The following is a 27,043-nucleotide window of genomic DNA, read 5'->3' on the forward strand; positions in this document are numbered from 1 at the left end:
GCTCGTCTCAAGAATTCAAAGGTTCTGTTGAAGCAAGAGTTTTTCAATTTGCAGATGTCTGGAACTCAAACTCTTGGGGAACATCTCAATCACATGCATTCGATCATACGCCAACTTAATGATCTGGGCATACAAGTGGAGGAAGACGATCTAAAGCTGTATTGCTCTCCAGTCTACCCCTGAATTATAATGAAATCTACAAGATACTCAGAGTGAATGCTAACCTAAGCTTTGACAAAATTGTGGCAACGCTACTCGATGATGAGAGGAGACATACTACACTTGAAGAAGACCGAGAGGAGACATACTACACTTGAAGAAGACCGAGAGGAGACATACTACACTTGAAGGAGACGAGACGAGACATACTACACTTGAAGAAGACCGAGAGGAGACATACTACACTTGAAGGAGACGAGACGAGACATACTACACTTGAAGAAGACCGATCCTATGCAATATCAAAGAGGAATAGCAAGCAATAGATGACTTGTGCATATGGCGGAAAGCTTGGACAGAAGGAGCAATACTATCACAAGAAAAGGGAAGATACCGAACAGAAAAATAAGGAAGCCAACAAAGGCAAGGAATCGGCAAATATTGTTGAGGAGCTTGCAGAACTGTGTCTCTCTGGCTTGAGCACAACAGATGATGAATGGGCATTCTAGATGCTAGTACACGTAGTGAAGAATAATGGCTTGATATAAGCCTCCTAGATTTGTGTGTTTCCGCTTCTTTGTTTGTCAAAAGAAAGCTCTGAGTGAGTATCAATTCTATTGATTGCATGTTTTGATTACCTTTTCCATCTTTGGTATTTGGCAATGGAAGTTTTTGGGCCGTTTTGGTGCTCCCATCTCTTGTTTTGTGAAGGGCGTAACCTTTCAAGGCATGTTCTTGATCGACTCTTGCAGAGGACTGTTGTGTTCTCAAAGTTTGTCAGATCAGTTTTTGTTCTCAAAGTTTGTCAGATCAGTTTTTCACACAGCTGGTATGCCTTTGTGTTGGTAAGCTGAAAGGAAAGGAAAGAGTGGACACAAAATCAGAATACTTGCATTATGGAATGAAGAAGAGTGAGGTCCGTCACTCAATTCTTGCATGTTTGTGGATGGAGACAGTCTGCACGTCCGCTTGCAAGTCTGCACTCTGGCAAGAGTCTGCCGTCTAGGGGAAGTTTTTGTGCTCCTGCGAGCCCTCCTCCCTCCTTCCGTAGCCTCTACCTCCCTACCCTCCTCCGCCTCACTCCCTCGCCCTCGCCCCCCCTCGCCCTCGCCTCACGCCCCTTGCTCTCGCCTCACACCCCTCGCCCCTCGCCTCGCCCCGCCACCACGCCCTCGCCTCACCCCTCGACCCTCACCCCTCGCCACCACACCCCGCCCCTCAGCCCTCCGCCCCCGCCCCTCGCCCTCCGCCCTCGCCCCTCGCCCCTCCGCCCCCCGCCCCTCAACCCTCCGCCCCTGCCCCTCGCCCTCCGCCCTCACCCCTCGCCCCTCCGCCCTTGCCCCTCCGCCCCTCGCCCCTCCGTCCCTCGCCCCTCGCCCCCTCTGCCCCTCCGCCCCTCGCCCCTCCGCCTCACCCCTCGCGCCCCTCACCCCTCCGCCCTCCGCCCTCGCCCTTCGCCCCTCCGCTTTCCACCCTCGCCCCTCGCCCTCGTCCCTCCCCCCCCTCCGCCCTCCGCCCTCGCCTCCGCCGCCGCCCCTCTTCCTCGCCTTCGACCTCCGCCCTCCGCTCTCGCATCCGACCTCCGCCCTCTGCCCCCTTCCGCCTTCCGCCCTCCGCCCCCGCCATAGCCTCCTCTTCCTTTGCCCCGCCTCGCTTCGCCTCGCCTTATCCTCCTCCGTCACACCCAGGCTCCATCCCTCGTCTATCTCCCCCCCTTTTTGGTGGCAGCCTCTTCTTCATCGGAGGTCTCGCAGTTTGTCTTGGCGGTATGGCGGCTCCCTGCCCGGAACCGGAGGCCCAGCCGGACCCTCCCTCTCCAGATGCCTACCGCGTGATCTTGACAGAGCAACAGTCGTCTCGGGTACAACAGGTTGCCAATGACTTTGCCCTCACTTCCGTCTATGGCAGAGTCATTGGACACTCTCCCTCCAGACCAGCCATCAGGGACTGGCTCCAGTCCTTTCTTATGCTAGAGGACAGCCACATCGAGGAGGTGGCCCTTATGGGAAGGGGCATCTTCTGGCTTAAACTCTCCACTGCGAAAGCTGCGAGCAACCTGATTGCTGGTTCCCCCACATCTGTGGATGGAAAGATCATCATGATAGTCCCTTGGTACCGAGGATTCAGCGCAGCGGACTTTAATGCTCGTTTCCGTATACCTCGCCACCCAGTGACGCTAGTTTTTCCAGGCCTTGCTGCTGAGTTGCGGCCGATAGTCAGGGACCTGGGTTCCCACTTTGGCTGGGTGATGCAGGACACTTTCGTCGACGCAGTTACTGCGGCAGGAGCTCCCAGAGTCCGTGTGGCAGTGGCAGACCCTGCGTCCCTCCCTGCAGTGATTGAGATCGTGACAGATGCTGGCAGCATTATTCAGAGCATGGTAGTCACAGGACAGCCAGGCCAGTGCCTGAGGTGTCACGGCTTTGGGCGCCTGGCTGCTGCTTGTCCATGCTTCTCCAGCTCCTCTCGACCCCCCCCCCCGCCCCCCCCCCCCTCAGCCCCCTCCCCCTCCCTCCGGGCAGCCACGTCAGGAAGAGTAGAGGCAGCCGGAGTCCGGTCCAGAGGTGGCTGGCGGCTGGACCGAGGTCAGAAGGAAAAGAGGAAAGAATAAGAAGACTTCTAACAAAGGCAAGGAGGCAGAGGTTACTCAACCTCTGCAGCAGCGCCTCAAAGACCTGACAGGCAGCCGCCCCAGGGTCCTGGGAGAGCTTCTTCTTCATCTGTAGCGCGCCCTCCGCAGCCTCAGGTCCCCCTCTCTTCCGATCCTCAGCTCCCTTCCACTCAGCCCCAGCCCCTACCCCAGCCGCAGCCCCCTCTTCCCGACCCGTAGCATCAGCCTCTTCCTCTTCAGCCCCCTCCTCTTCCTCTTCAGCCCCAGTCCCAGCTCCAGCCCCATCCCCCCTCCCCCGCCCCTCTCAGCTCTTCTGCAGTGTCAGCTGCACCGGTGGTTCCTCCGCCGCGGGCAGCCCCCGCTCCCCCTCCTCCGCCCCCCCCGCTAGTCGTTTCCGTGGAGTCTGAGTTGCCTACCCCTCAGCCTCCTTCCCCTTCCCCACCCCAGGCAGGGCATCCCGAGTCTGCACCACCCCTGGAGCAGTCTTTCCTGTCTGCTAGCCCGACCCCCTCAGTTGCAGACTCTGGCGGGCCTCAGCTCCAAGAGAGAGAGCTTCCTCGCGACCTCTACAGATCTGGTCCCTGGGATTACTTGGATGTGACCGACCTCGGGACCTTCCCTGCTTGCCTCGACATCAGTATCTTCCTGCTCCGTAAAGGGGCGGATGGGAAGATCACAGCCTTGGCCCCGAGGGATGGCCCCAGCTTTGCTTTCACCTTTCTCAGCGACGACACTGAGACTTGGAGAGACGACTCGGTCTGGGAGGCTCTCAGAGAGCAGACGCACGCTCAAATATGCTCCTGGATAGGCTCGTTGGGTGGACAGCTTCTCGAGACTCAGTGGTCCGAGGGTGACGTGCACCTGCGGTGGCGTTGCGCCGCCAAGCATTTCAGATTGATTGTGATCCTCAGGCCCCCTCTGTTGTGGCCCCTCCCCCAGGATGTCAGGGCCTGGACTCCTCAAAAACTTCACGCCTTCTACGGGATGACTACCTCAGAGATCTCGAGAAAGCGTTTGTCCATGGCACCAAAGGCCTCATGCCTTTGCTAAAAGTTTTGAAGAACGGGCAGGATGACCCCGCCTCCCCCTCCAAACCCTCACAAAAGCGTCAGCGCCTTCATTCCGAAATTTCAGCCTCTTCATCGACCTCAAACGCGAGCAGACAGTTGTTCGCAGCCTACCAGTCCTCATCCTGAGCTTACACCTTGTCTCCTGGAACGTGAACGGGTTTCATTCTTCAGGCACCCGTGGTCCTAGGAAGCTCATCTTGAGACAAGAACTTCAGCCAGCAGTGATTGGTCGCTTGGATATACTCCTGCTCCAGGAGCATAAGCTTTCAGTGGCTTATTCCCGTAGCTGCGGGAAGATCCTCCCTGGACGCTCTCACACTTACTGGGAGTCCTTGATCGGTGCACAGGGGAGGAGTGGCGGTGTCTATACTTTCGTTTGCGAGTCGTTTGCCCAGGGAGTTTTTGGTCATGGTACATTGATCCCAGGCCGTGCACTTTGGGTTGGCCTAGAGTTGGCGGGCTCCAAAATAGGAATCCTCAACATCTATGCACCCACAAACCTCCGATGCAGAGCCACTTTCTGGAGGACACTCACAGAGATTCTCCTAGACATGGATTCATGGATTGTTGGAGGTGACTTCAACAATCTGGAGACTTTGGAGGACCAGCAGGGCAGAGGACCAGAGTTTACAGGTATAGCTCAGGCAGAGCAGTCCGCTTGGGACTCCTTTATCTTCGCGACAGGAGATAGGAACAGCTGGAGAGACCCGTCCTTCCGCCGATGGCACGGGAGCTTGGACTTCTCGTGGGGCTTCCGCAGGGAAGGAGGCAAACTCTTGGAGAGACTGGACAGATTTTATGTCAGTGATTGGGCCATCAGCAGAGGTGGTCAGGCGGGTATAGTGCCAGGGAGGACACTCTCCGACCGCGCGCCAGTGCTCTTATCACTAGACTCGGCAGCTCAGTCCCTTCCTTCCCATTCGTGCAGGATTCCTGATTCCATCTTCTCTAGGGAGGAGGTGCGCAATAGTATCAGTAGCCTTTGGGACAGAGATTGGGGCGAGTGCGTGGATCTGGTAGAGTTGGTGGCACAGGCTTTGTAGGAGTCCAGCCAAATTTGCCAGCTCGCAGCCCTTCAGGTTGGCCAGGAGTGGTGGGGCAGAGAGAGAGCTCTTCGTAGGGACCTCGCCTCCATTCAACGACTCCAGCAGGCAGCTCCGGGTTCGGAGGAGCTTCGGATCCAGGCCCTTCGAGCCAGAGCCCTTCTTGAGGAGACTCTCCAGCGTCGCTCAGAGTTTTCTTATCATGCCTCCCTCTCCTACTGGGCTCGGAAGGGCGACCGGATGAGCAAGGAGTTCTTCAGGACGCATGGCCAGAGGGTAGAAGGTGATCAGCTCCGGAGTCTTAGGACAGCGGAGGGGCACATCGTCACTGATCCGGAAGAGGTCTTGGGGTTGGCTACCGACTTCTACAGGACTCTTTTCCAGCAGGAGCAGCTTGCCCCCCATACTAGACGCTCCCTCGAGGAGGTGTGGAGGCACATTTCAGTCCTTGTTCAGCCCAGCATGCAGACGACGTTGATGGCACCGTTCACTACTGTCGAGATGCAGGAGGCCTTGATGGCCATCGATGGGCAGAAATGCCCTGGCGAGGATGGGCTCTCTCGCACTTTCTTCACCTCTTTCTGGGATCAGATCCATCAGCCCCTCCTAGCAGCCCTCCAGAGGATTTTCAGTAGCGGACATATGCCAGAGAGCCTCTCTTTGGGATTGATTTTCCTCATCCCGAAGGGAAGAGACCGACAGGAGATCCGTCAGTGGCGCCCGATCACTCTCCTCACCACTGCCTACAAAATCCTTGCCAAGATGATCAGCGCCAAAGTTCGGCCACTACTTCCTGACCTCATTCATGACACTCAGACAGGCTTTGTCTAGGATCGCAGTATCCTGGATAATGTCTTTACCTTCTCAGAGGCGACGGAGTGGGCTCAGCACAGCGGGTCGCACTTAGCCATCCTACTTCTCGACTTTGAGAAGGCCTACGATCGAGTGGACTGGTCCTTCCTGGAGGGTACTTTGGAGAGACTGGGATTCCCAGTAGGATGGATTCAGGGTATCTCAGCATTATACAGGACAGCTTCCAGCAGGGTCATCATCGATGGCAGGATGGGAGAGCGATTTCGATTGGAGAGATCAGTGCTCAGGGTTGCCCCCTCGCTCCTTACCTGTTTCTCTTCTTCGCCAAGGCGATGACATACTACCTTCGGGCGAGGTCGACCGGGATTCGAGGTGTTCGCCTTCGCATCAGGGAGGACACGGAGCTCCTGGATTCGGAGTATGCAGATGACACAGCGCTGTACGTTCAGGATGATGAGATGATGCTGGAGAGGGTGAGGCTAGCCTTAGAGGTCTTCTGCTCGGCAGCCGGTGCGAAAATCAACTGGAACAAATCAGTTGGTTTTCTCACAAACCCTGAGGCATGCTCACAGTGGGGGAGGTTTTTGGGTTTCAGATGTATCCCGCAGGGGCAGACAGCTAGATATCTCGGCTTTTAGGTCGGCCTGGACATCACGCCAGCTCAGCAGTTTCTCCCGGTGCTAGATTCCATTTAACAGAAGCTGGCTTTCTGGAGCACTGCTAAGCTCTCTCTTGCAGGTCATGCTCTTGTAGTCAACCAGGTTCTCCTGGCCACGGCCTGGTATGTGGCCTCTTGTTGGTGCTTCTCGAGATCCAGCGTGGCACAGCTTAGGAGGATGGTCCGGAATTTCCAGTGGTCTGGGGGGGATGGTCTCAGAGATACCAGAGCCAGAGTAGCCTGGCAGACAGTCATTCTTCCGCAGGCTGAGGGTGGCTTGGGGGTCATTGATCCTGAGCTTCAGAGTCAGGCCCTACTAGGCAAGTTAGTTATACGCGGTTTGACCCCGGGGGGGCAAACGTGGAAGATGTTACTTCAGCAGGGGATCAGTTCTTGCGTCTCGCGCCGAGGTGGAGAGTGGCTACCGTCCCTCCGGTGGATCTTCACCTCTGCACCGCTTACTCACCCCCGCTCCCCGCTCATTCGTAGCCTTCTCATGGTTTGGAGGCGACTCCGTCTCAGTCTCCTCCAGTCCCCTCCTAGCAGTCAAGAGAAGATTAACCGCCAGCCGCTCATCTGGAACGATCAGGTCAGAGATACCTTGGGCCTTCAGCTAGGGGAGAGGTCACATATCCTGTGGGACGGTTGGATGCGGGGGCCAGCCCGGTCCCTTCGAGTTTGGAGGGACACTTACAGACACTTGGAGACCGTTGCTCTAGTAGCCGCAGCTGGAGGTGTCCGTGGAGCTCAGGCGAGACGCACAGAGATAGACGGAGCGATTCCTGCCGGTTGGTTGGTTCCACCCGAGATTCAGATCCTCATGCTTGGTGATGACCATTGGCTTGGACAGTTCACCCCCCGTGGCATCCCACTGGTGGTTGCAGGCCGGATGGGCGACACCTCTGTTTCCTTCTTCGCGGTTTTGGGGGACGGCCGACTCAGGAGAGAGGGTGTGCTCATCGACCCCCTTCAGCTGCAGTTATGGCGACTCTAGCTTTGGGAGGGGCGGGCCTTGTCAGAGCTTGATTGGGACCCAGGGGAGTGGAGATGGCCAGAGGTTGTGGCAGGCCAGGGGCCGATCCCTTTCTTCGCTTACAGCACGACATTGGGCAGGAAAGTTCTCGGGAGGATGCAGAGCCACCCGCCCACCCAGCGGCCCAGTTGGTATGCTCAGGGTATCTCCAGGCTATTTTTGCAGGCCTTCTGGAAGGCCTTGTGGGAGAGCTGGCGGCCGCGGAAGATTTCCTACTTCCTTTGGCTACTCGCCCACAAGGGTCTTCCAGTGGGGAGCTGGTTGCCGCAGATTGGTCAGGATGGACTTTGTCAGATTTGTCATGAGGACGAGGAGTCACCAAAACACTCTCATGGTGGTCAAGGATAAATCTATGGCTAGGTTCTCATGCTAGCAAGGGTTCCCATGGGTGTAAGGTAAACAAAAGGGATACAAAAAGACCTTCCAATGGTTATCTCCCCTATATGTACATGCACACAATGTCTACAGAAGGTACCATGGAGCAAAACATACACATGGCCTACATCATAAGGTGACCAGAGGTGTTTACAAAACACACAAAATACAATAATTTATTTCATTCATTTTGGAGGACTATCCAAGCTGAGTACCTTGACATAAAAAGAGAGATCTGGAGCATACATAGAGATGATTTAAAATGCATAATCTTCATGGGATGCCTCATCTTGTGGAGGCAAAATATCCATGTCAAGGCAAGGTCTTACCACATGGGCAGTGTCTAGTGCCTTATAAGATGGTACTATGATAGAACAAGTGGATCTGAAAATCATATCCTTCAAGAGAACAATTATCTTGTCATCTCTATAGTTGTGTAGAGAAGCGTATCTTAGGTATCTGACCTTTATCTTTTTCTTGTACTTGGAGTCAAATAAAAGTGCCATGAGAGGGTAGATCTCTAGCTTTGTAGTTGTTTCCTTTTTTGCAACCATTGTTTTGGCAATCTTCAATAAGGAAGTCAGGTTGGCATTTTCATCCTTTGTAGCATAACAAGACATTGCTTTATGTTTAGGCTTTTCACATATTTTGCATAAGCAAGCCATGAGAGGGTCTAACCTAGGTATTGGGCAGTGTCTTCTCTCTTACAGGGCTTAGAATAACAACTGAAATGTTTCAAAATGTAAGCATTTAATGTAGCAAAGTCTTGTGACCAATATTCAATCAATGATGCTTCTTCTTACATGCTTCATAGAGGTGGCTAAAATGAATACTTTCCAATCAAAACCAGGTCTAGCAATTCAAAGAAAAACTGAAGCCACACTTGTACTGATGCTATTGAAAACTTAAAAAACTCAAAAGTGCTAGAGTAGCATTTTATGTAGCATCATCTTCAAAAACTTGTCAAAACTGTCAAAACCAAAGGACTGAACTTGGAGGGCTTGTAGCTCACTCTTCAAAGCAAGGAAAAGAGGGCTTTCTGAAGCAAAAGAAAGCTCATATACCAGAGAGGATTTGGACGAAATGGCGCGCGCTATTGCCCGGGGGAGTTGCTGCAGGCTAAACCTTAGTTTTGACAATTTCTCCTTCGTTACTGAACCAAATGAGCTGAAAAATGACTCAAAATCTTCGTCTTGAGGTCGCCCATCTACTCCTAAGAGGGCTCAAGCAATGGCGCAGCAGGCAGGGAGTATTGAGCAATAGAAGAATGGCGAAAAAATGCGCTGTTTGGAGAATGGCAGCCAACAGAGACGGTTTTTTTTTTCAATTGCTTGTAGGTGGAAGTTTGCCCATACTAGAGGAGTTTATAGCTCAGAGGGTTTGGGCAATGGTCGTTTGTAGGCAGAGAACCAAGCTCTCAAAGATTTTGGGAAGAAGGAGGAAAATGGGGAAGAAGAAGATGAAGAAGAAGAAGATGATGTGGCAGAAATGGGCTCAAGGGGGATCAAAGGGCTCTGATACCATGTTGGTAAGCTGAAAGGAAAGGAAAGAGTGGACACAAACTCAGAATACTTGCACTATGGAATGAAGAAGAGTGAGGTCCTTAAGTAGGCACCTCATACATGCTCACTGACATCACTGATGACTTCAGAGCTCCACAATCATCTCCTCAATCTTCTCCTAGATTCTCTCAATCATCCTATGTGGCTCTCCACCACCTAACTGTGCTTGTGGGCACCTAACTGTGCCTCTAGCACTCACACATAGAAACCAAGGTGTGCCTGAGGCATACACCTTGAGATATCCCATCACTTTGCCCTCCCTTCAGTTTGAGAGGGGTGTTGGAGAAATCAACCTTTCAGCATGTTAGGTAGATTGACATGCAGCATGCAGGAAGTAGGGGAATATTTTTGGCGCAATTCCGATACTCGGCTGGCTGGAATAATAGTAGCATAATTGGCTGGCTTTCACCTACAGCCCATGATTATCTCAATCCTGGTGGTGTTGTGGGTTTATATAACTCGAGCTTGGATTCTCTGTGTGTGGACATAGAGCGATTGATGTAATCCTACTACAAGCCCAGTAGGGATGCGGAGTGAGAGCTATGCCACCTTTGTTTCTACCCTTTCATGCAATACAGTTTAGTCTTTGATCAAAGAGCTTTCCTTGTGATTATCTCGATTGTCATATCTTCTCCTTTTATCAGCAATTGGTATCAGAGCGGGTGACGCAAGTATGGAGTACAAATCAAGCGCACTAAAGCTCGTGGTGTTCACAGGTGTGAATTTTTCATCTTGGCAATTGTCGTTATGTCTCTATTACATGGAGAAAGGCTTGTGGACAGTAGTTGTAGGCACGGAAAAGAAGTCTAGCAACAATCAAGGATCTGAAAATATCCAGGCTTGAGAGAGCGAAAATGAAAAAGCCCTCGGTATCCTCGGACGAGAAGGGAAGTACAATCATCATCTTGATCTCACAAAAACTGCACGTGAAAATTGGGTTTCCATTGAAACGTTGTTTGGTGCTCGTCTCAAGAATTCAAAGGTTCTGTTGAAGCAAGAGTTTTTCAATTTGCAGATGTCTGGAACTCAAACTCTTGGGGAACATCTCAATCACATGCATTCGATCATACGCCAACTTAATGATCTGGGCATACAAGTGGAGGAAGACGATCTAAAGCTGTATTGCTCTCCAGTCTACCCCTGAATTATAATGAAATCTACAAGATACTCAGAGTGAGAAGACCAAGTGTGAACTAACTTTTTCAACAAATATGCCCAGCATTGACAGATTGTTGATAGGCCCGAGAGAGGAGACTTTCCATTCTCAAGCCTTGTGCTACTACTGTTGTCACGAAATAGTACTCTCCCAAGAAAATAAAGAGACATCTTTAAGTTCGACTTCGGTCAAAGAAAGTTAACCTAGGTTAACTAGAACAACTTTTATTTTCCTTTGCGTTGCATTCGTTAAATAACATGGTGAGGAAGCCCACAAGGGACTAGGATTAGTCCAGAGGGCTAGAATGCATGCATTAGCTAACCTTTAATGGGTTAAGTGTGTTAGATATTGTGGCAAGACCTTGGAAAGTGAAAAAAAACACTCATTTTAAGGGGAAAAGCACAAAAAGAAGGTCCCACAGGAGAAAAGCAAAAGTGATCACCCAATTTTGGGAAGAAAGCAAGGGTGAGCAAGCAGCTTAAACGAGGTCCCACAGGGCTAAAAGCAAAAAAATTGCCTATTTTCGGCAAGAAAAGCAGGCCTAGATTTTAGAAGTAAGGGCCTCTAGGCTCCCAATTATAAAAAGAATCCATCTTAATTTCTCCTTTATATAGAGATGTACAATAATATGGTGTTGTAAGATAGACTAGGACTTAGTGTGTTTTGTGTGTTAGTACTTGGACTATATATACCAAGTACTTGTACTTCATTTGGTTGAACATTTCAGTTGGAGTTCACTTGTGTTCACTTCTTGTTCTCTTGTGTTCACAATCCATCTCCATTCTTATTCCTACATGTGGTATCAGAGCTAGTTGATCTAGCCCACCTCCTTTCCGCTCTCTCGCGTTCTTTTGTCGCACTTCTATTGCGGAGAAGAAGGTTACATTGCTGGGTGACTTCATTTGAGCTAACCAACATCTTTAGAGTGCTTGACAGCTCAGCTTCCTCCTCAGTTCGTGCACTTTGGTGGCCATACAACTCCCAGACTCCTATCAATCTCGCCATCAGCCCGGACCATTGGCCTCACCATTTGCTGCACATTAGCGTCGACTCAGGTCGCACAGCTTGCATCAAGCAGGCCATACCGTCCGTACTGTTGTACGGACTGCCGCCCGCCATTTGCCTCGCAAATAGCCTGCCACCCTGCTGCCCACCATTTGAGCCATATAGTGCTGTACTGTACGGACCTGCTGTCCATACATCCACAATCAGAAGCCCGAATCAAGAAACCCGTCTTCATCCTCTACTTCAGCAGCTCCAACTCTTGGCTTTGGCTTGCATCAGCTCATTTCCAGCCTCTTCCTCTTGGTACTTGCATCTCCAGTTCGTACTTGCAGCCCGTGCATTCAGTTGCCTTGCACAAAAGTCTTTAGAGTACTTGGAGTACAGGTGCATTGATAGGCATAGTCCAAACTCTCTATATGGAGGTCCTCCAGAGCTCTTCATTGGGATACCTTTCATATTTCTGCTGATCTGCAAAAAATCTTTGGAGGAGACTGAAAATCCTGTAGGAATACCCTTCATAGCTCTTCATTGGGATACCTTTCATATTTCTACTGATTTACAGAAAAGCTTTTGGAGGAGACTCTGGAAACCCCACATGAATAGGAAAATCACTCTCTTTTTTTGGCTTTCTATTCATGGTGGGATTGCAGTGAACCTATTGGAGATCTAGGTTGGGAGCTGACCCTAATTTCTACCGTTGCCATGCTACTATGGAGAGTATTCAACATTGTTTATGAGATTGCAGACAGGCAGGGGCTATCTGAAATGGGGTTGCCAAGATTTTCAATTCTTTTGCACATTCCCCCTTCTTCATGACTTGGGGCTCAGTTGCTTGGCTTTCCCTTTCGGGGCCTCAGGTCTTCTTTGAGAGGCATGACTCATCATGGGATATAGCTATTAGACGACACTTGATTGAGCCATGTTCTCTGGATGATGTTCCTACCTCACCCTAAAGGACTGTGCATTCCTCGATGGACTCTTCTTGAGAGATACTAGCAAGCATATCAGCGTGGCATATATGGAGAGCCAAGTGCAAAGAGGCATTGGATGGATCCCAGGTTCACCCCTCTTAGACTATGGCATGTATATGGATAGATACTATACATACACTGATGGCCATCTAGATGGGTATGCAGGGATCCTCTTGAGCAGCTTCTACGAGGACTGCTTTTCTCAGGAAATGGAGGGACTCCACCTTCTTCTCTGAGTCTTCAACAGGGTTGAGATGGCATTTCCAGCCTCAACCTTGGTTATTTTGTACCTCTTCTTGAGGAGTTTTTTATCATGTAGTGCATGATGTATTATTGCCTTGAGCTTGCTCTGGCAAGTTTTATTCATACTTAATGGAAGTCTATTTTTGCAAATAAGAAAATCTCACTTTGAAAGATCTTAGCATACTTGTAAAGTCTAATTCTAGAGAGGGAAATACTAAGTCTAGTGAGAGAAAAGCACTCACTACGAGACTCATAGGAACAAACTCTCAAAAAAAAAATCAAAATGACTCTAGGAATACTCTCTCATAAATTTCTCTCACGAATCCTACATGCGAGAGAGTATGTTTACTATTGGAATATGAAGCCAAAGTGAGTCAAAAATGAGTGTTCTAGGTGTCTAGGGGGTGTTTTATAGTCTAGTGAGTCCTAGACATACCACGTGTCATATTGGGAGTTATCTCATATACACTATGGCTTTCTAGAGTCTAGTGTCACACTATATAGTGTTGTACTTGTCTTGGGTCTTTTCATATAAGTCAACATCAAGTTCTTTGGTATCATGTGAGTACCTGCTTTCATTTTCTTTCCATTTCATTTCCATTATGCTTGTTATCTTTCCTTTTCATTCCTAGTGTTAGCTTGCTTCTCTCCCTACCACTATGATCTTTCATGTGGTATCAGAGCCATGTTCCTAGCACTGCTCTCTCTTTCCCTTTCCTCTTTCCCTTCCAAGAGGTTGAGGTGAGGGAGGCCAATGAAGCTACTCTACCTCCTCCTCCTTGGAAGGCTGCCCTCTTATCTCCTTCCTTGAGCTCTCTTCTCCACGCCATGATCTTCTCTACCTCCTCCTCCTTGGAAGGCTTCCCTCTTCTCTCCTTCCTTGAACTCTCTTCTCCACGCCATGATCTGCCACCTCTCTTCTCCTTCCTTCAACTGCATATTTATGTGACCTGCGGACGACGTTCTGCTTCTATCCGGATCTAGAAGCAGAATCACAGCTTTGTGTCTTCAGAAAAATTGTAGAGGACCTTGAGTACTACAAATATTGTTTTTACATCATTGCAATCTGAGTTTTCCATGAAAAGTTACAGCCCTTGCAAGAAGTGACGAAATTTGTTTCTGCATGCGAATTTTGTTATGGAGCTCAATGATTTGATAGCCCAAGCATGATGGAGCCAGCTCAACGTGGAGCTGTCCATCCTCTTCATAATTGACCTCTACTCCAGCCCGCCATTTGCTCCTTCTACTCGACATTCTCTTGGAGCTGTTGCCCGCAAGTTGGTGCCCGTATTCTGCCCGATTCTCTTGGAGCTGCTGTCCTTTTACTTCTGTCTGCCATGAAGAAGTTCCAGACTTGCTCCAGCTCATGAAGAACTTATCATGGTGATCTTTCCATAGTTACACTTGCATTTCTACTCTTTTCCAGCCATAAAGTCTTCCAAATCAACTACCATTTTGTTCGAGAAGTTTAATGGTAAGAATTTCCCTACATGGCAAACAAAGATGCGTCTTGTACTTATGAAAGATGGAGTGTGGAATGTTGTGCGTGGCAAGAAGAAAAAGCCACAATCAGATGAAAAGAAAATTGCACAATGGGAGAATGTGAATGACAAAGCTCTTTCTCTCATTAGTTTGGGGTTGAGTGATGACGTTATCCATGATTTTGATTTTGACTCCACTGTTCACGACTTATGGGCTAAGTTTGAAGAATTGTTTGGCAATAAAATCATCAATTCAAAGGTATTCCTCAAATAGGAATTCTTCAAGCTACAAATGAAGCATGAAGATTCTCTTCTTGCTCACTTGAATCATATGGAATCCCTTGTCACTCAGCTTGCTAGTGTGAAGGCCCCTGTAGGGAAAGATGATCAAGTTGTTGTGCTCCTCTCGAGCATTGAGGAAAATTCTAAGTACCGGGAGATCATACCAGCATTGCGTGTGACACAAATGGGTTATCATGATATGGTTGCTATGCTTATTGATCATGACAGACGGTATGCAAACACTCCAGACTCCACTGTACTATACTCCAAGGGCAAAGGCAAAGGCAAATTCAAGCCTTTCAAATGCAATCACTGGGGAAGCTTGGTCACACCGAGAATTGCTGCTTCCAGAAGCTTGCCAAGCAACAAGACAAGGATCATGTCAACTTGGTTGGGACTGCAACAACAAGTGAAGACAAAGAAGAAGATGATGCTTCGACACCAACTCATGCTCTTACTGCCGACATCAGAGATCTCTCTCTCTATTCAGAGGTCTATGTACCTAATGATCGGGACTTTTGTTTCTGATCTATTTTTATTATTCCTACAGCTTGATGTATTTTGGGGTCCTCTGCCTTGGGTAGTCCCCCTAAAATGATATGTATTGAGTGTTTGGTTTTCATTGAGTCTAAAGGTCCTCTTCCTTGGATAGTCCTCCTAAAAAGATGTATCGGTTTTCCTATTTTGGTGTGTGGCTTCCTAACATGTCCTGTTATGAAGCCAAGGGGGGATGTACTGTGGGAGCCATATGTATTGGCTTTGATAGGTCTCGTTATCAGGCTTGGCCGAGTTCTAGGATGTTGGTGTATTCCTAGACCTATGAGCTGGTCATGTAGCCATGCTATAACGTGAGCCTCTGAGCATGTTGAGTCTCAAGTCATGAGAGTGCTTGGATCAACCTCTAAACACGCTCAGACTTTATCCTCTGAGTTACATAGGGTGCACAGTTTGATGACTGTCATTGTCATGTTCTGTTCTTGGTTCCATTCTAGTAGTCTCTCACCTTGCCTTCAAGGGGGGGTGTTGGAATATAAAGCCAAAGTGAGTTAAAAACGAGTGTTCTAGGTGTCTAGGGGGTGTTTTATAGTCTAGTGAGTCCTAGACATGCGAAGCGAAGAACACGAGCTGTGGTGTCACGATTGGTAGGAGCATTCGAGGCAGCAACATCAGGCCATTCAAGTGATTACCAATCTCGAGTTTTCACAAGCTTTAGCCTGCAGCCTAAAGTTTGTAGAGTAACAACCCTACCAACACCTCGGGAGATGCACACCCAAGAGGCCATGCTTTGTAACTTGAGAAATGGCCTACAGAAAGTGAAAGGGTGCACAGCTTAGTTCAACTAGCTACAATGAGGGCGATGTTAGCTATGTTGGTGTCCCCTGAAACAAAGAAGAAACGGCTTGGGTGCACAATGTCAAAGATGTTGTCAATCAGAAGGACCAATGTGGCTCCAACAGAACGCGTAGAGCAAAAGCAATGCATGATCATCCCGATCTGAGTATCTGCTTTTTGGTATCATGTGAGTATCTGCTTTCCTTTTCTTTCCATTTCATTTCCATTATGCTTGTTATCTTTCCTTTCCATTCCTAGTGTTAGCTTGCTTCTCTCCCTACCACTATGATCTTTTATTTACCTCTCTTGGGAATGCATCTCATGAAGATACAATCACATGTGTAAACAAATCCTCATATCCAGTGAAAGATGTAGGAACAAGAATGGAGAAAGATTGTGAACACAAGAGAACAATAAATGAACACAGGTGAACTCCAACTGAAATGTTCAACCAAATGAAGTACAAGGTTTTGGTATATATAGTCCAAGTACTAGAACACACTAAAACTCCAAAATAGACTAAGTCCTAGTCTATCCTATACCACCGTATCATTGTATATATCTCTATAAATTCTCCCTCAATGATATGGCTGAAATCCTTTGTAATGATCTTAGAAGTACCTAAAGTACCATGGTTGCACAAATTCATCCACATGTGGATATAGCAACCTATGGGAGTACAAAAGAAAACAATGTCATTTTACAAACCCCCTTGACATTGTTTGATCGTCTCGTATCCCCAAGCCATGTCAATGTTGTGTGAAGAGAGGCACCGACATGCTTTTAGTGAAGATATCTACCACATTGTCCTTAGTGGAACAATATGCGAGATCAACAAAGCCATTTGTGATACAATCTCGCTCATAAATAATGATAGTGATTTTCTATGTGTTTCATGCGAGCATGAAATATAGGATTGTTCCCAATAGCAATGCAACTCTGGCTGTCACAGAAGATCGAAGTTGCATCACCATCCTAAGCATGATGCAAGTCATGCAGAAGCTTCCTTAACCACATACATTCCATAGTGGCTGAATTTGCAGCTTTGTATTCTACTTCACTAGAGGAGAGAGACATGCGGTCTTGCTTCTTACTGAGCCATGAGATGCACGCTGATCCCAATGAGAAGCAATAGCCAGAAGTGGACCTGTGGTCACCGATGTGCCCTAACCAATTTGAGTCGGTGAAGCCACTCAGAGAAATTTGTGATGCTCCGTACTTTCAAATGAAAATCAAATTTCTATAGAGAAGTAGAAAAATAGAAATACAGTAGAATGAGACTTTGTATTGGGTCAAAATTGTTTACAACAAATTCTGGAGACACAATACTCCATGTACGAAGCTCGAACCATCCGACCACCCCCGAGCTATTCCCACTCACTCTCACTCGCATCAGATTTCTCACTCTCACTCACATCAAGGCGTTGCAATGAATCTCACTCTCATTCAAGATGATACAACAATAGATGGAAGATGAATCTCACTCTCACTCGCACTCTCGCCCTTAATCTCAGAGCTTCTTGGATGTGCCATCTTGTTTCCTTTGCGTATTTTGAGTTTTCGACTTAATAGATCGCCGAATTTGATCTCGATCTCTTCTGTAAAGTTGTAGATCTCAATCTCATCTTTCCAACAAAAAAAGAGTGCCTCAATCCAAGTTTTGTATCAAAAGTTATGATAAAAATAGTAACTGTTGTTTTTGTTCTGAAAAGGTGCGACCTGCTTTTTCCACTTTTAGCTTCTTTTTCCACATTAACCTACTTTCCTTGCCCTTCAAGCGTATCCTACCGCTTCCTTGGATCATTCTAATCATAGTAATATACTTTATCTCTTTTCAAACAAACCACTCCTTCCCAAGGCTCATCTGAACCCTCCTTTAGAACCTGCAAAGATGAGCTCCTTTAAGCCTGCAAAGCCTTAACACAACTTCCATGCATATATATATTTTTAAAAATTCATTAAATCGCAAATCATTTGTTAGTATTTTCAAACCTCAAAAGGGACGTGAAAATAAATTCCACAAATGACTACTGATAGAACTAAAAAAATTTATAGGAGGGCAATTAAGGCATGCTCCTCATTGGGGGTGAGGTCATCTTCTATGTATACCAGTTGTAGATCCGCCTCTTCTAGCACTAGGTTCACTTCCTTAACTTTGGTTGGGCTGTGGTATCCTTGGAAGCACTCTTCTTCTTGGGCTCTCTTGTCTTGCTGGGATAAGATTTTGCGGTCCTCTATTGTGCAAGCCCTATAATGAGAAGGTACCTGTTGCTAGTCCTCCTTTTCATCATCCTCCATCTCCTCCACTTTTTGGATGGCTTCTCTCTTACCTTTGGTGGAAGCCTTTGGGCTTTTGGAACTTCAGAGCTTTGGACCTGAAGGGGGCTCTTCCATGGCACTCATGGAGCTGACTAGAGAGGTGACTCTACTCAACTGAGATCCCCAATTGGAGGAAAACTCGTGGTGGTGAGCAGTAGTGGCACCCACATATGCTAGCCAATGGAGGTATGATTTTGCCCCCATGCTTACCTCACGGGGTTTGGGCATGTTAAACATTCTTAGGGGCACCATCGTATTCAACTCTTCACACTTAGGGGTTGTTATTTGGAACCCTATTCTTTCTAGGAGATTTGGGGGTTTGGGCATTTCCCAGACCCCTAAATCACTTTCATTTGTACACTTGTTTAATCGATATTTTCCAGTATGCCAAGACAGTAGGGTAAGAGGCCCATATCTATCATGTCAAAAGTCTAGCACAAGATGGACTACACTGCTGCAATTTGCTGCAAATTACTGCCAACTCTGCCAACGAGTATGATATTATCAACATAAAGCACAAGCATGACCAAATCTGATTTTTCTTGCAGAACATATAAATTCGGCTTTGTATGAGTGTGAGCAAACCCTTGGGACAGTAAGAACTGATGTATCTTATGATACCATACACGAGGCGCTTGCTTCAGCCCATACAAGGCTTTCTTGAGCTTGCATACCTTGTGCTCTTGTCTCTGAACAACAAAACCATGGGGCTGATGCATATAGACCTCGTCCTTGAGATCCTCATTGAGGAAGGTGGTCTTGACATCAATCTGGTACACAGACCAACCGTAAAATGCAGCAAAAGAGATGATGGAGCAAATGGTAGTCATCTTGGCCACCGGAGCAAAAGTCTCCTCATAATCTATCCCTTCTTATGTGCATACCCCTTGGCAACTAAACGGGCTTTGTACTTCTCAATTGGACCATCTGCATGATACTTTATCTTGTAGATCCATTTGGTGCCAACCACATTCTTGCCAATGGGCGCATCCACCACATCCTGTTGGAAGATGGGCAAACTCAAGTTAGGGTAACACATGGTAGGAGCAAGGGGAGTTGGTAAATCATGTGCCACATGGAGAATTGCATGGCGAGCTGCACGATAAGGTGATTGTCAACATCATTTGCACGGCGATGATAATGCTTCCATATATTGGGCTGTCCCTCCCCATGAGCTGGCTGCAAATCTGAAAACGAACCCTCAACATGTGGCAACCCTGCTGGATTCTGAGAGATAGAGGAAACATCAACTGGAGTATCCAAATCAGCATAATCCTCAAACTAAAATGATGTCCAGAGGTGTATCGTCATATGGAGGTAACTATTCACTAATGGGCTGCATGCTATCATGCTCTGCAAAAAAAAAATCCCCGCTTATGATTACTTTCCTTGTGGCTAGATCATAAAGCCTAATGCCTCAGCGTTCAGTGCTATACCCCACAAAGATGCATTTCATTCTTTTATCATCAAGCTTGGATCGATTCTCAGCCAGTACCAAAGCATATGCAACAGACCCAAAGACTCTGAAATAATTCACCTTGGGCTTGTATCAATAAAATGCCTCAAAATGCATCCTGTCAACCAATGCTTGTGTAGGATAGTGATTTTGAATATATGTGGCTATAACAATTGCTTCACCCCAAAATGCTTTTAACATTCTCTTAAATTTCAGCATACACCGTGTCATCTCCATGAGGGTCCTATTCTTCTCTCTGCAATCATATTATGATGAGACGTGTATGGCACTATTTTGTGATGCTTTACCCCATGCTCTTTCAAGTACCCTTCAAAAGCCGTTGTCAGAATTAAGTGTTCCAATTCTAGAATCGGTTTGGTTCTCAGCCAATGCTTTGAACTCCTTAAACCAATTGAACAGTTCAGATTTGCTTTTCATGAGAAAGAGCCAAGTGAACCTTGAATAATCATCAATGAATGTGACAAAATACCGATACCCTCTATGGGTTACGACATTCATCGGTCCACAAACATCACTATGCACAATCTGCAAGACCCTTTGTGCTCTTACTGAGCCTGGACCATCCTTTTTGAACAGTAGGCAATGTAACTTTCCAAGAGCACAAGCTTCACACACCTCTTGAGCGGGCTGCTATAATTTTGGAAACCCTTCAACCATATTATGATTATGCAAATATGCCAAAGCTCTGTGATGTGCATGACCAAACCTAGCATGCCATAAATCACCTTGAGTAGCAGAAGAGATAGCCATAGCATGCTGATTATAGGGCTGAGTATCAAGCTTGCTTGTAAAGACCCATGCTGGCCTCATAAGAACATGTAGCCACAATCTCATACCCTTTCTTTGGATCCCTGACCCTGCATTGATCCACCACTATCTAGATACCAAGTACCTATGGCAGCAAATGAAGAATCCCCACATGAAGCAAGAGAAGCATCATGTGCAACTAAATCCCCCCTGGCACCAAAGCTGTCCTGAAATGCAGTAAACACATAATCCTTTCCCTCTTATGCAAAATTTGCATGAGATGGTGAAGCATTGGCATTTTCAGCTGGTGCCACATAATTACTACTTGTGCCTTGCCTCTTTTTCTCATTGGCAATCCTTTTCTGGCACTCGGCAATGTAATGACTAGGTTTCTTGCAATAAGTGCATTTGCCTTTATTCACCTTTGCACCTTTATCTGCATTCCTGGCATTTGCGTTTGCACTCCCCTCCTTCCTGGGCTGATAAGCATGGTTGGTCTTTTTTTGAAATTTACCCTACTCCTCAAAACTGAGTGGAGAAGCCCTGAGCATAATATTCAAAGAAGTAACAAACGTATCATATGAGGGTGCCAAACTATTGAGAGTAATAGAGACCAATTTCTTGTCTTTTATATCCTCATCAATAGTTGCGAGCTCATCCCGAATGTTAGTAATCTTTGCAATATGAGATGAAATAGTTTGACCTTCCAACATGGACAAGTCATTGAGATTATTATTCAAAGCAATGCTTCTTGCTTCATTCTTCACATTCCACATACTTTTCACTCTATCCAAAGCTACCTTTGGAGTCTTGCAAGACTTTATAGTGGACTTAATGTGTGTCTTCACATACAATCCAATCAAAGACAAAGCTTGGGCATCCCTTCGATCACACCTCCTCTGATCTTCTGTGGGAGCAACATGTATAGTGGCAGTAGAACCCTGCGTGGTAGTTGTAAATGCACTAGAGCTAGGTGCACCAGGTCTAGTCTCATCCCCATTCACAATGTCCCATAAACCCTTTCCAACCAAGATATTATTGAGTGTAAATGACCACAAAGCATAGTTGGGTCATGAAGGCGCATGGTGGGGAGAGGGAGAGAGAGAGAGGGTAGACTAGGGAGAGACATAATGATACGCAAAGAGAGACATAATGAAATGGAAATGAAATAGCAAGAGCAATGAACAAAATGAAAGTACTCACATGTAGACCAAAGAGCTTGTAGACTTGATACTTGATTGATTTAACACTAGACAAGTACAACTCTTATATAGAGCACACGCACACATATGATCCCGAGGGCAGAATGAGCACGAATAATAACGCCAATGGTCAATGTAGCAGCAGCTCTATTCAAGTAGGTCGTTTCTTCAAAAATGGGCTCCAAATGAGGTCATTTTTAGGGCGACCAGTAGTACAAACATCTCCACAACAGTAAGCAAATATATCCTTCACAAAATCACTCCCAAAACAGTAAAAACGAGCTGTTTTTGAGCAAAAACGACTTGTCTTTTTCCTCTACAAAGACACCCATAATGCCCACAAGAATGGTGACCAAGTTGCTCCGTTGTGGGCAGTAAACCAAGCTCCATAGCTTCCAAAGGTGAGACTAGGATAGGAGAAGAGAACAAGATGGGGAGAAAGGAGTGGAAGGGAGCTCAATCATGGAGGAGAGGATGGCTTCCATTTGCAGGCTTCCCTCATCCTCTAGATTGAGCATAGAGAAGGGAAAGATAGGAAAGGAGGCTCTGATACCACATGAAGGTGCATGGTGAGAGGGAGAGAGAGAGAGAGGGTAGACTAGGGAGAGAGATAATGATACTCAAAGAGAGACATAATGAAATGGAAATGAAATAGCAAGAGCAATGAGCAAAATGAAAGTACTCACATGTAGACCAAAGAGCTTGTAGGCTTGATACTTGATTGATTTGACACTAGATAAGTTTAGCTCTTATATAGAGCACACACACACATATGAACACCAATGCATATGGGATAACTCCCAACCATGGTTGGAACTGTACACGTACGGTCGTTCGTACCGTATTGATTTCGTACATCTATTCCGTACACGTTTTTTTTTTTTGGGGGCAAAAAAATATACTTATAGGCCTTTGACGCCGCTCGTATGGCTATTATTATCCAATTTGCAGCAGGCGAAGTTTCCAAGCTCCATTGTGACCCTTGGCCCTTGAGCCCAAGTTGCTAGCTGTACAGCCAGCCGTACCAAGATCCTGTAGGCTGTCTGTACAGCTAGCCCTCCAAGCACCCAACTGTTGAAACTTGACGCAGGCTGCAGCCTTCCACTGTCCAGACTCTACCTTGAGCTCTCGAGTCTCAGCTACCTGACTTTCAGCAAGAGAAGATTCTCTGAGCTCTTGTGACTCTTAGCCTTCAGGATTCAATTGAAGGAGGACTGAGGTGACCACTGACTCCCTCTTATCTTTTCCATGTTATCTGTTGAATCTTGGGTCTTGAAGTTTCTTCTCATTCTGAAATTCAGATTCTCATCTCTCTCTCTCTCTCTCTCTCTCTTAGATGGGAAGAAAGAAAGGAGAAGAATGGGAATTTGTGGAGACATTGAAGCCTTTGAGAAAGGGGCAGTTCACTTGTAAATGCAAGTACTTCCTCACAAATGGAATGGAGGACCTACCCGCATAAGAGCACACTTTCTTGGGCTGACAGGCCTTGGGTTTGACCCTTGCTCCTCCCCCCCTAAAAGTGTGAAAGACACTTGCAGAAGATTGCAAGCAAAGGCAGGTAAAAATAAATTTGCAGAAGAGCTTGATGCAGACGTGGCTGATTTGGGAGATGCCTGGGAGAGTGGTGTTGCAAGTGCAAGTGCATCTACACATGAACCAAAAAAATAAGAAACAAAAGGTGTCAAAGGGAGCCTTGGCCAAGGCATGGGAGTCCCAGGCACGGAAGGATGCCCACATTGCTCTTCGGCGCTTTTTCTTTGCAGAGGACATTCCTCATTGGAAGGTGAGGAGTCCTTATTTTTGGAAATGGTCCGCGCAATTGACCAAGTTGGGCCTAGCTTTAAGCCTCCATCTTTCAAATCATTACGCACTACGGAGCTGAAAAATGAGGTAGTATGCATAGATTAAGAGTTGCTGCAGTGGGAGAAATGGAAAAAGTATGGAGCAGCATAGTGTGTGATGGCTGGTCTGACACTCGGCGTAGGCCTATCATTAATATTATGGTCTCATGCATTTTTGGATCTGTCTTCTTGAAGTATGTGGATACTAGTGGGTAGTGTAAATGAGGGGAATACATTTTTGGAATATTAAAAGATGCCATTCTTGATGTTGGGCCAGATAATGTGGTGCAGGTGTGCATGGATAATGCATCTATTACCTCTTATTTGAGGACATTGTGCAGCTTGCTTGGGTGAAGCTAGTGTTAACACATGCCAACATGATTGTCACGTTTGTTACTCAAAAGCACACTGTGTTAGCATTATATAGAACTTTCAACAAGAATGAATTAGTGAAACCTGCAAAGACTTGGTTTGCTTACATGTTTATCGTGTTAGCAAACTTGTTGGATGAGAGAGTCTACAATGGATTGCATCATATGGTTGTGAGTGATGAGTACTGCAGGAAGAAAGTATCAGGTACTGTGAAAGCACAACAGGTGTCTTCCATTGTATTGGGTGCCTCATTCTAGCAGGAAGCAAGAGTCATAGTGAAGATATGTGCACCTGTTCTGAAGATCTTTCGTTTGGCTGATAGGGAAGGGGCCACCATGGGACTTGTATATGAGCTCACTGATAGAATGGTGGAGAAGATACAGACTATAGATGGCATAGACTCCTCCAAGTTGGCTGATGTCAGAGCCTTGTGTGTTAATAGGTGGGATATGATGCACTCTCCTTTACATGCAGCAGCTTTTGTTCTCCATCCTATTTGGAGAGAGAGAAATCCAGATGGTAATAAGGAGGTGCATGATGGGTGGATGGATGTCATTGAGTGGTACACAAAGTATGATGTTGAGAGGCAAGGCATCAGGCACATTTGCTTGGGCAATTGCAAAGGATGATAAGAGGATGCACCAAGGGGTGAAGTGGTGGGAGAAATTTGGGGCTCACACTCCAAATTTGCAGCAGTTGGCTATTCGAGTGCTCTCGCAGGGGACATGTGCTTCTCCTTGTGAGAGGAACTGGAGCACATTCTCTCTTATACATACCAAAAGAAGGAATAGGCTTCTTCCAAAGAATATAGAACAATTAGTATACATCCATACTAATTTGCGACTGATCTCCAAAATCAAGGAAAGGGGATTTGAGAAGATAGAAGTGACCTTGGAAATGATCAAGAAGGAGAAGGATGATGAAAGGTTGCTTGCTTTGCAAGAGACTACAGAGGGAGAAGCGGAGATTCCAGCCGGCCCCTCTTGTTATAGGAAGGATGAATGTTGCTGCAGCTTCAAGCAGCTACATTATTTTGGAGTCCCATGGTGAGGCAGATGAGATTGACAGTGATGAGGATGAGGATGAGGAGGAGGAGGAGGAGGATGGCACTGATGTTGATGATGATGAGGATGAGGCACAGGATGAGGATGCACCTTGAGGCTTGAGCCTCATCAGTTGTGATGCATTTCAGTTTTGTTTCTTGGCTGTAGCCTGTGGCAGCTTGCAGGGCCCAGGCTGGCAAACTTTTCAGTTTGTTATATGATGTTTTCCCGCTTGCCTTTGATGTAGTACCTACTGCAGCCTACAAGGCCAAGGATCTTTCACTTTTTTAGTATCTACTACGTGCTACCTTTGATGATTGATCATGATGTTTTGGTGTCTATCACTATGTATCAGATGACAGAATCCAATTCCTGAACTCGTCATGACTTTAAAATCAATAAAAGTTTGAAGTTTGAAGTTTGAATATGAAAGTTTTGTAGTTCTCTCTCAAGTAAATGTGTACATTCTATTTTTTTGGGGTAAAATTAGGGTCACGTATGATTCAGCCTTGGGGACTGAACCATACACCAATCATACTTCTGTACCCATATGACGTATGCATATGGTCACGTATGGAAAAAACTATTCTCCCAACATGACATGTGGCATGGACACACTAGACTAGAACTCACTAGAACACACCAAACTGACTCATATTGGCTCATTTCCTAACAGTCCATCCAAGTTATCTGCCTTAGTCATGGTACCAAAATTCTCATTGAGAGACATGATTGCAAGCTCAAGAACAACTGCAAGTGTACCTGCAAAGAAAAAGATAGCAAATGAACAACTGAAAGACCACTGACGGCTATGCAATCACTGCAACTGCATCCACTGATAGTGGCTGCTCTGGAATAGCAATAAATTTGCCCCAAAAATTTTGCTCAAACCTCAATCCCTTTTAGGATACAAAATGCAAGCACAATATTTCTGCCCCAAAAAGTTGCCACAGCCAAACACTGGCTGAAATGCAATGTGCTTCTGCCCAAAAAATCAGCTTGAATCTCAGCCAAACAATGGCTCACAATGTAATAGCAAAATCTTGCTCAATAGGCATCCAAAAGTGCATCAACTTACAGCCAACACTTGGCTTCAAAATTGCCCAACACCTGAGAAATGATGTGCACTCAATGTGCAGCCCAAAACTGTCCCAAATGAGCAGAAGCAAAAGTTGAACCACGTCTCTAGCAACGGGCAAGTGGGTAAGGCAAATGTCGAGCTGGAGAGGCAAGGTGGAGAGTTGAAATAGAGGAAAAATGTATGGAAATCGGTAAAAAACAGCAAAACATAAATGATATTGCTGGTATCTTATGATATGTTGCTCAGAATGAAATTCTGAGAGCATGAACAGCTCCAAAAGGGGGGTAAAACCCCAGTACAACTAATCAAAACTCCTCCGAGTTGCCCGACGCATCACACAGCTATAGAACTTTTGGTATCTAGAATTGCCTGAAAAAACTACGTGCGCGACGCAAAACGAAGTCACCCAACTGAGGAGTGCTTCCTGGTGCAAAATCTTACAAGAAAACTGAAGCTTGAGATCATGTGAAGCTCGTGGGAGCTCAGGACAGCCAAAGAGAAGTCGACCAGCAAGAACTAACTTCTTCTCTGCGACAGAAGCAGGAGCATGTGGGAGAGTGGGAAAGCAAGTGACAGGGCTAGAAGGACTAGCTCTGATACCACATGTAGGAACAAGAATGGAGAAGAGTTGTGAACACAAGTGAACTCCAACTAAAATGTTCAACCAAATGAAGTACAAGTACTTGGTATATATAGTCCAAGTACTAAAGCACACAAAAACTATAAAATACACTAAGTCCTAGTCTACATATCATTGTATATATCTCTACACATAGATCCCTTAAATATTGGAAATGAGCATGTGCTCAAAGCTCTCAACATTTTAATGGCTGTATGCAACCGGAAACATATTATGAATTTTATGTGTTTTTGCAAACAAGGGCATTTTTCTAAGAGATGAGATCGTTAGTTGAAGATTACTAATTTTGCAAATTTGTTGTACAGGTTGATGACAAGTATCAATACTCATGTGAAAACAGATGGAATAGAGTGCATGGATGGATCAGCTTTGATGCAACAGTAGGTTTTTGGATAATCACTGCGAGTGACGAGTTTCGTAATGGAGGCACTTTGAAACAAAACTTGACATCACATGTTGGTCCTACCAGCCTATCTGTAAGTTTGTTAAAAGAGCTCGTTCTTAAACTTGTGCTTATAATCTCAATG

At 46.5% G+C, this 27,043-nt stretch overlaps 1 protein-coding gene across 1 annotated transcript in view; it reads left to right on the top strand.

The window, feature by feature from the left end:
* LOC147885427 (uncharacterized) overlaps nucleotides 1–27,043 on the top strand; it is a 382,071-nt gene that overhangs the window by 112,008 nt on the left and 243,020 nt on the right. The window contains exon 8 of the mRNA XM_087396736.1: nucleotides 26,822–26,992. Within this exon, the coding sequence (XP_087252862.1) occupies nucleotides 26,822–26,992 (171 nt within the window). The remainder of the gene's footprint in view (nucleotides 1–26,821; nucleotides 26,993–27,043) is intronic.

Source organism: Dipteris shenzhenensis, chromosome 25 (assembly GCF_047967505.1).
Source record: "Dipteris shenzhenensis isolate YYH24624 ecotype China chromosome 25, Dip_SZ_1.0, whole genome shotgun sequence".
Classification (NCBI taxonomy): Eukaryota; Viridiplantae; Streptophyta; class Polypodiopsida; order Gleicheniales; family Dipteridaceae; genus Dipteris; species Dipteris shenzhenensis.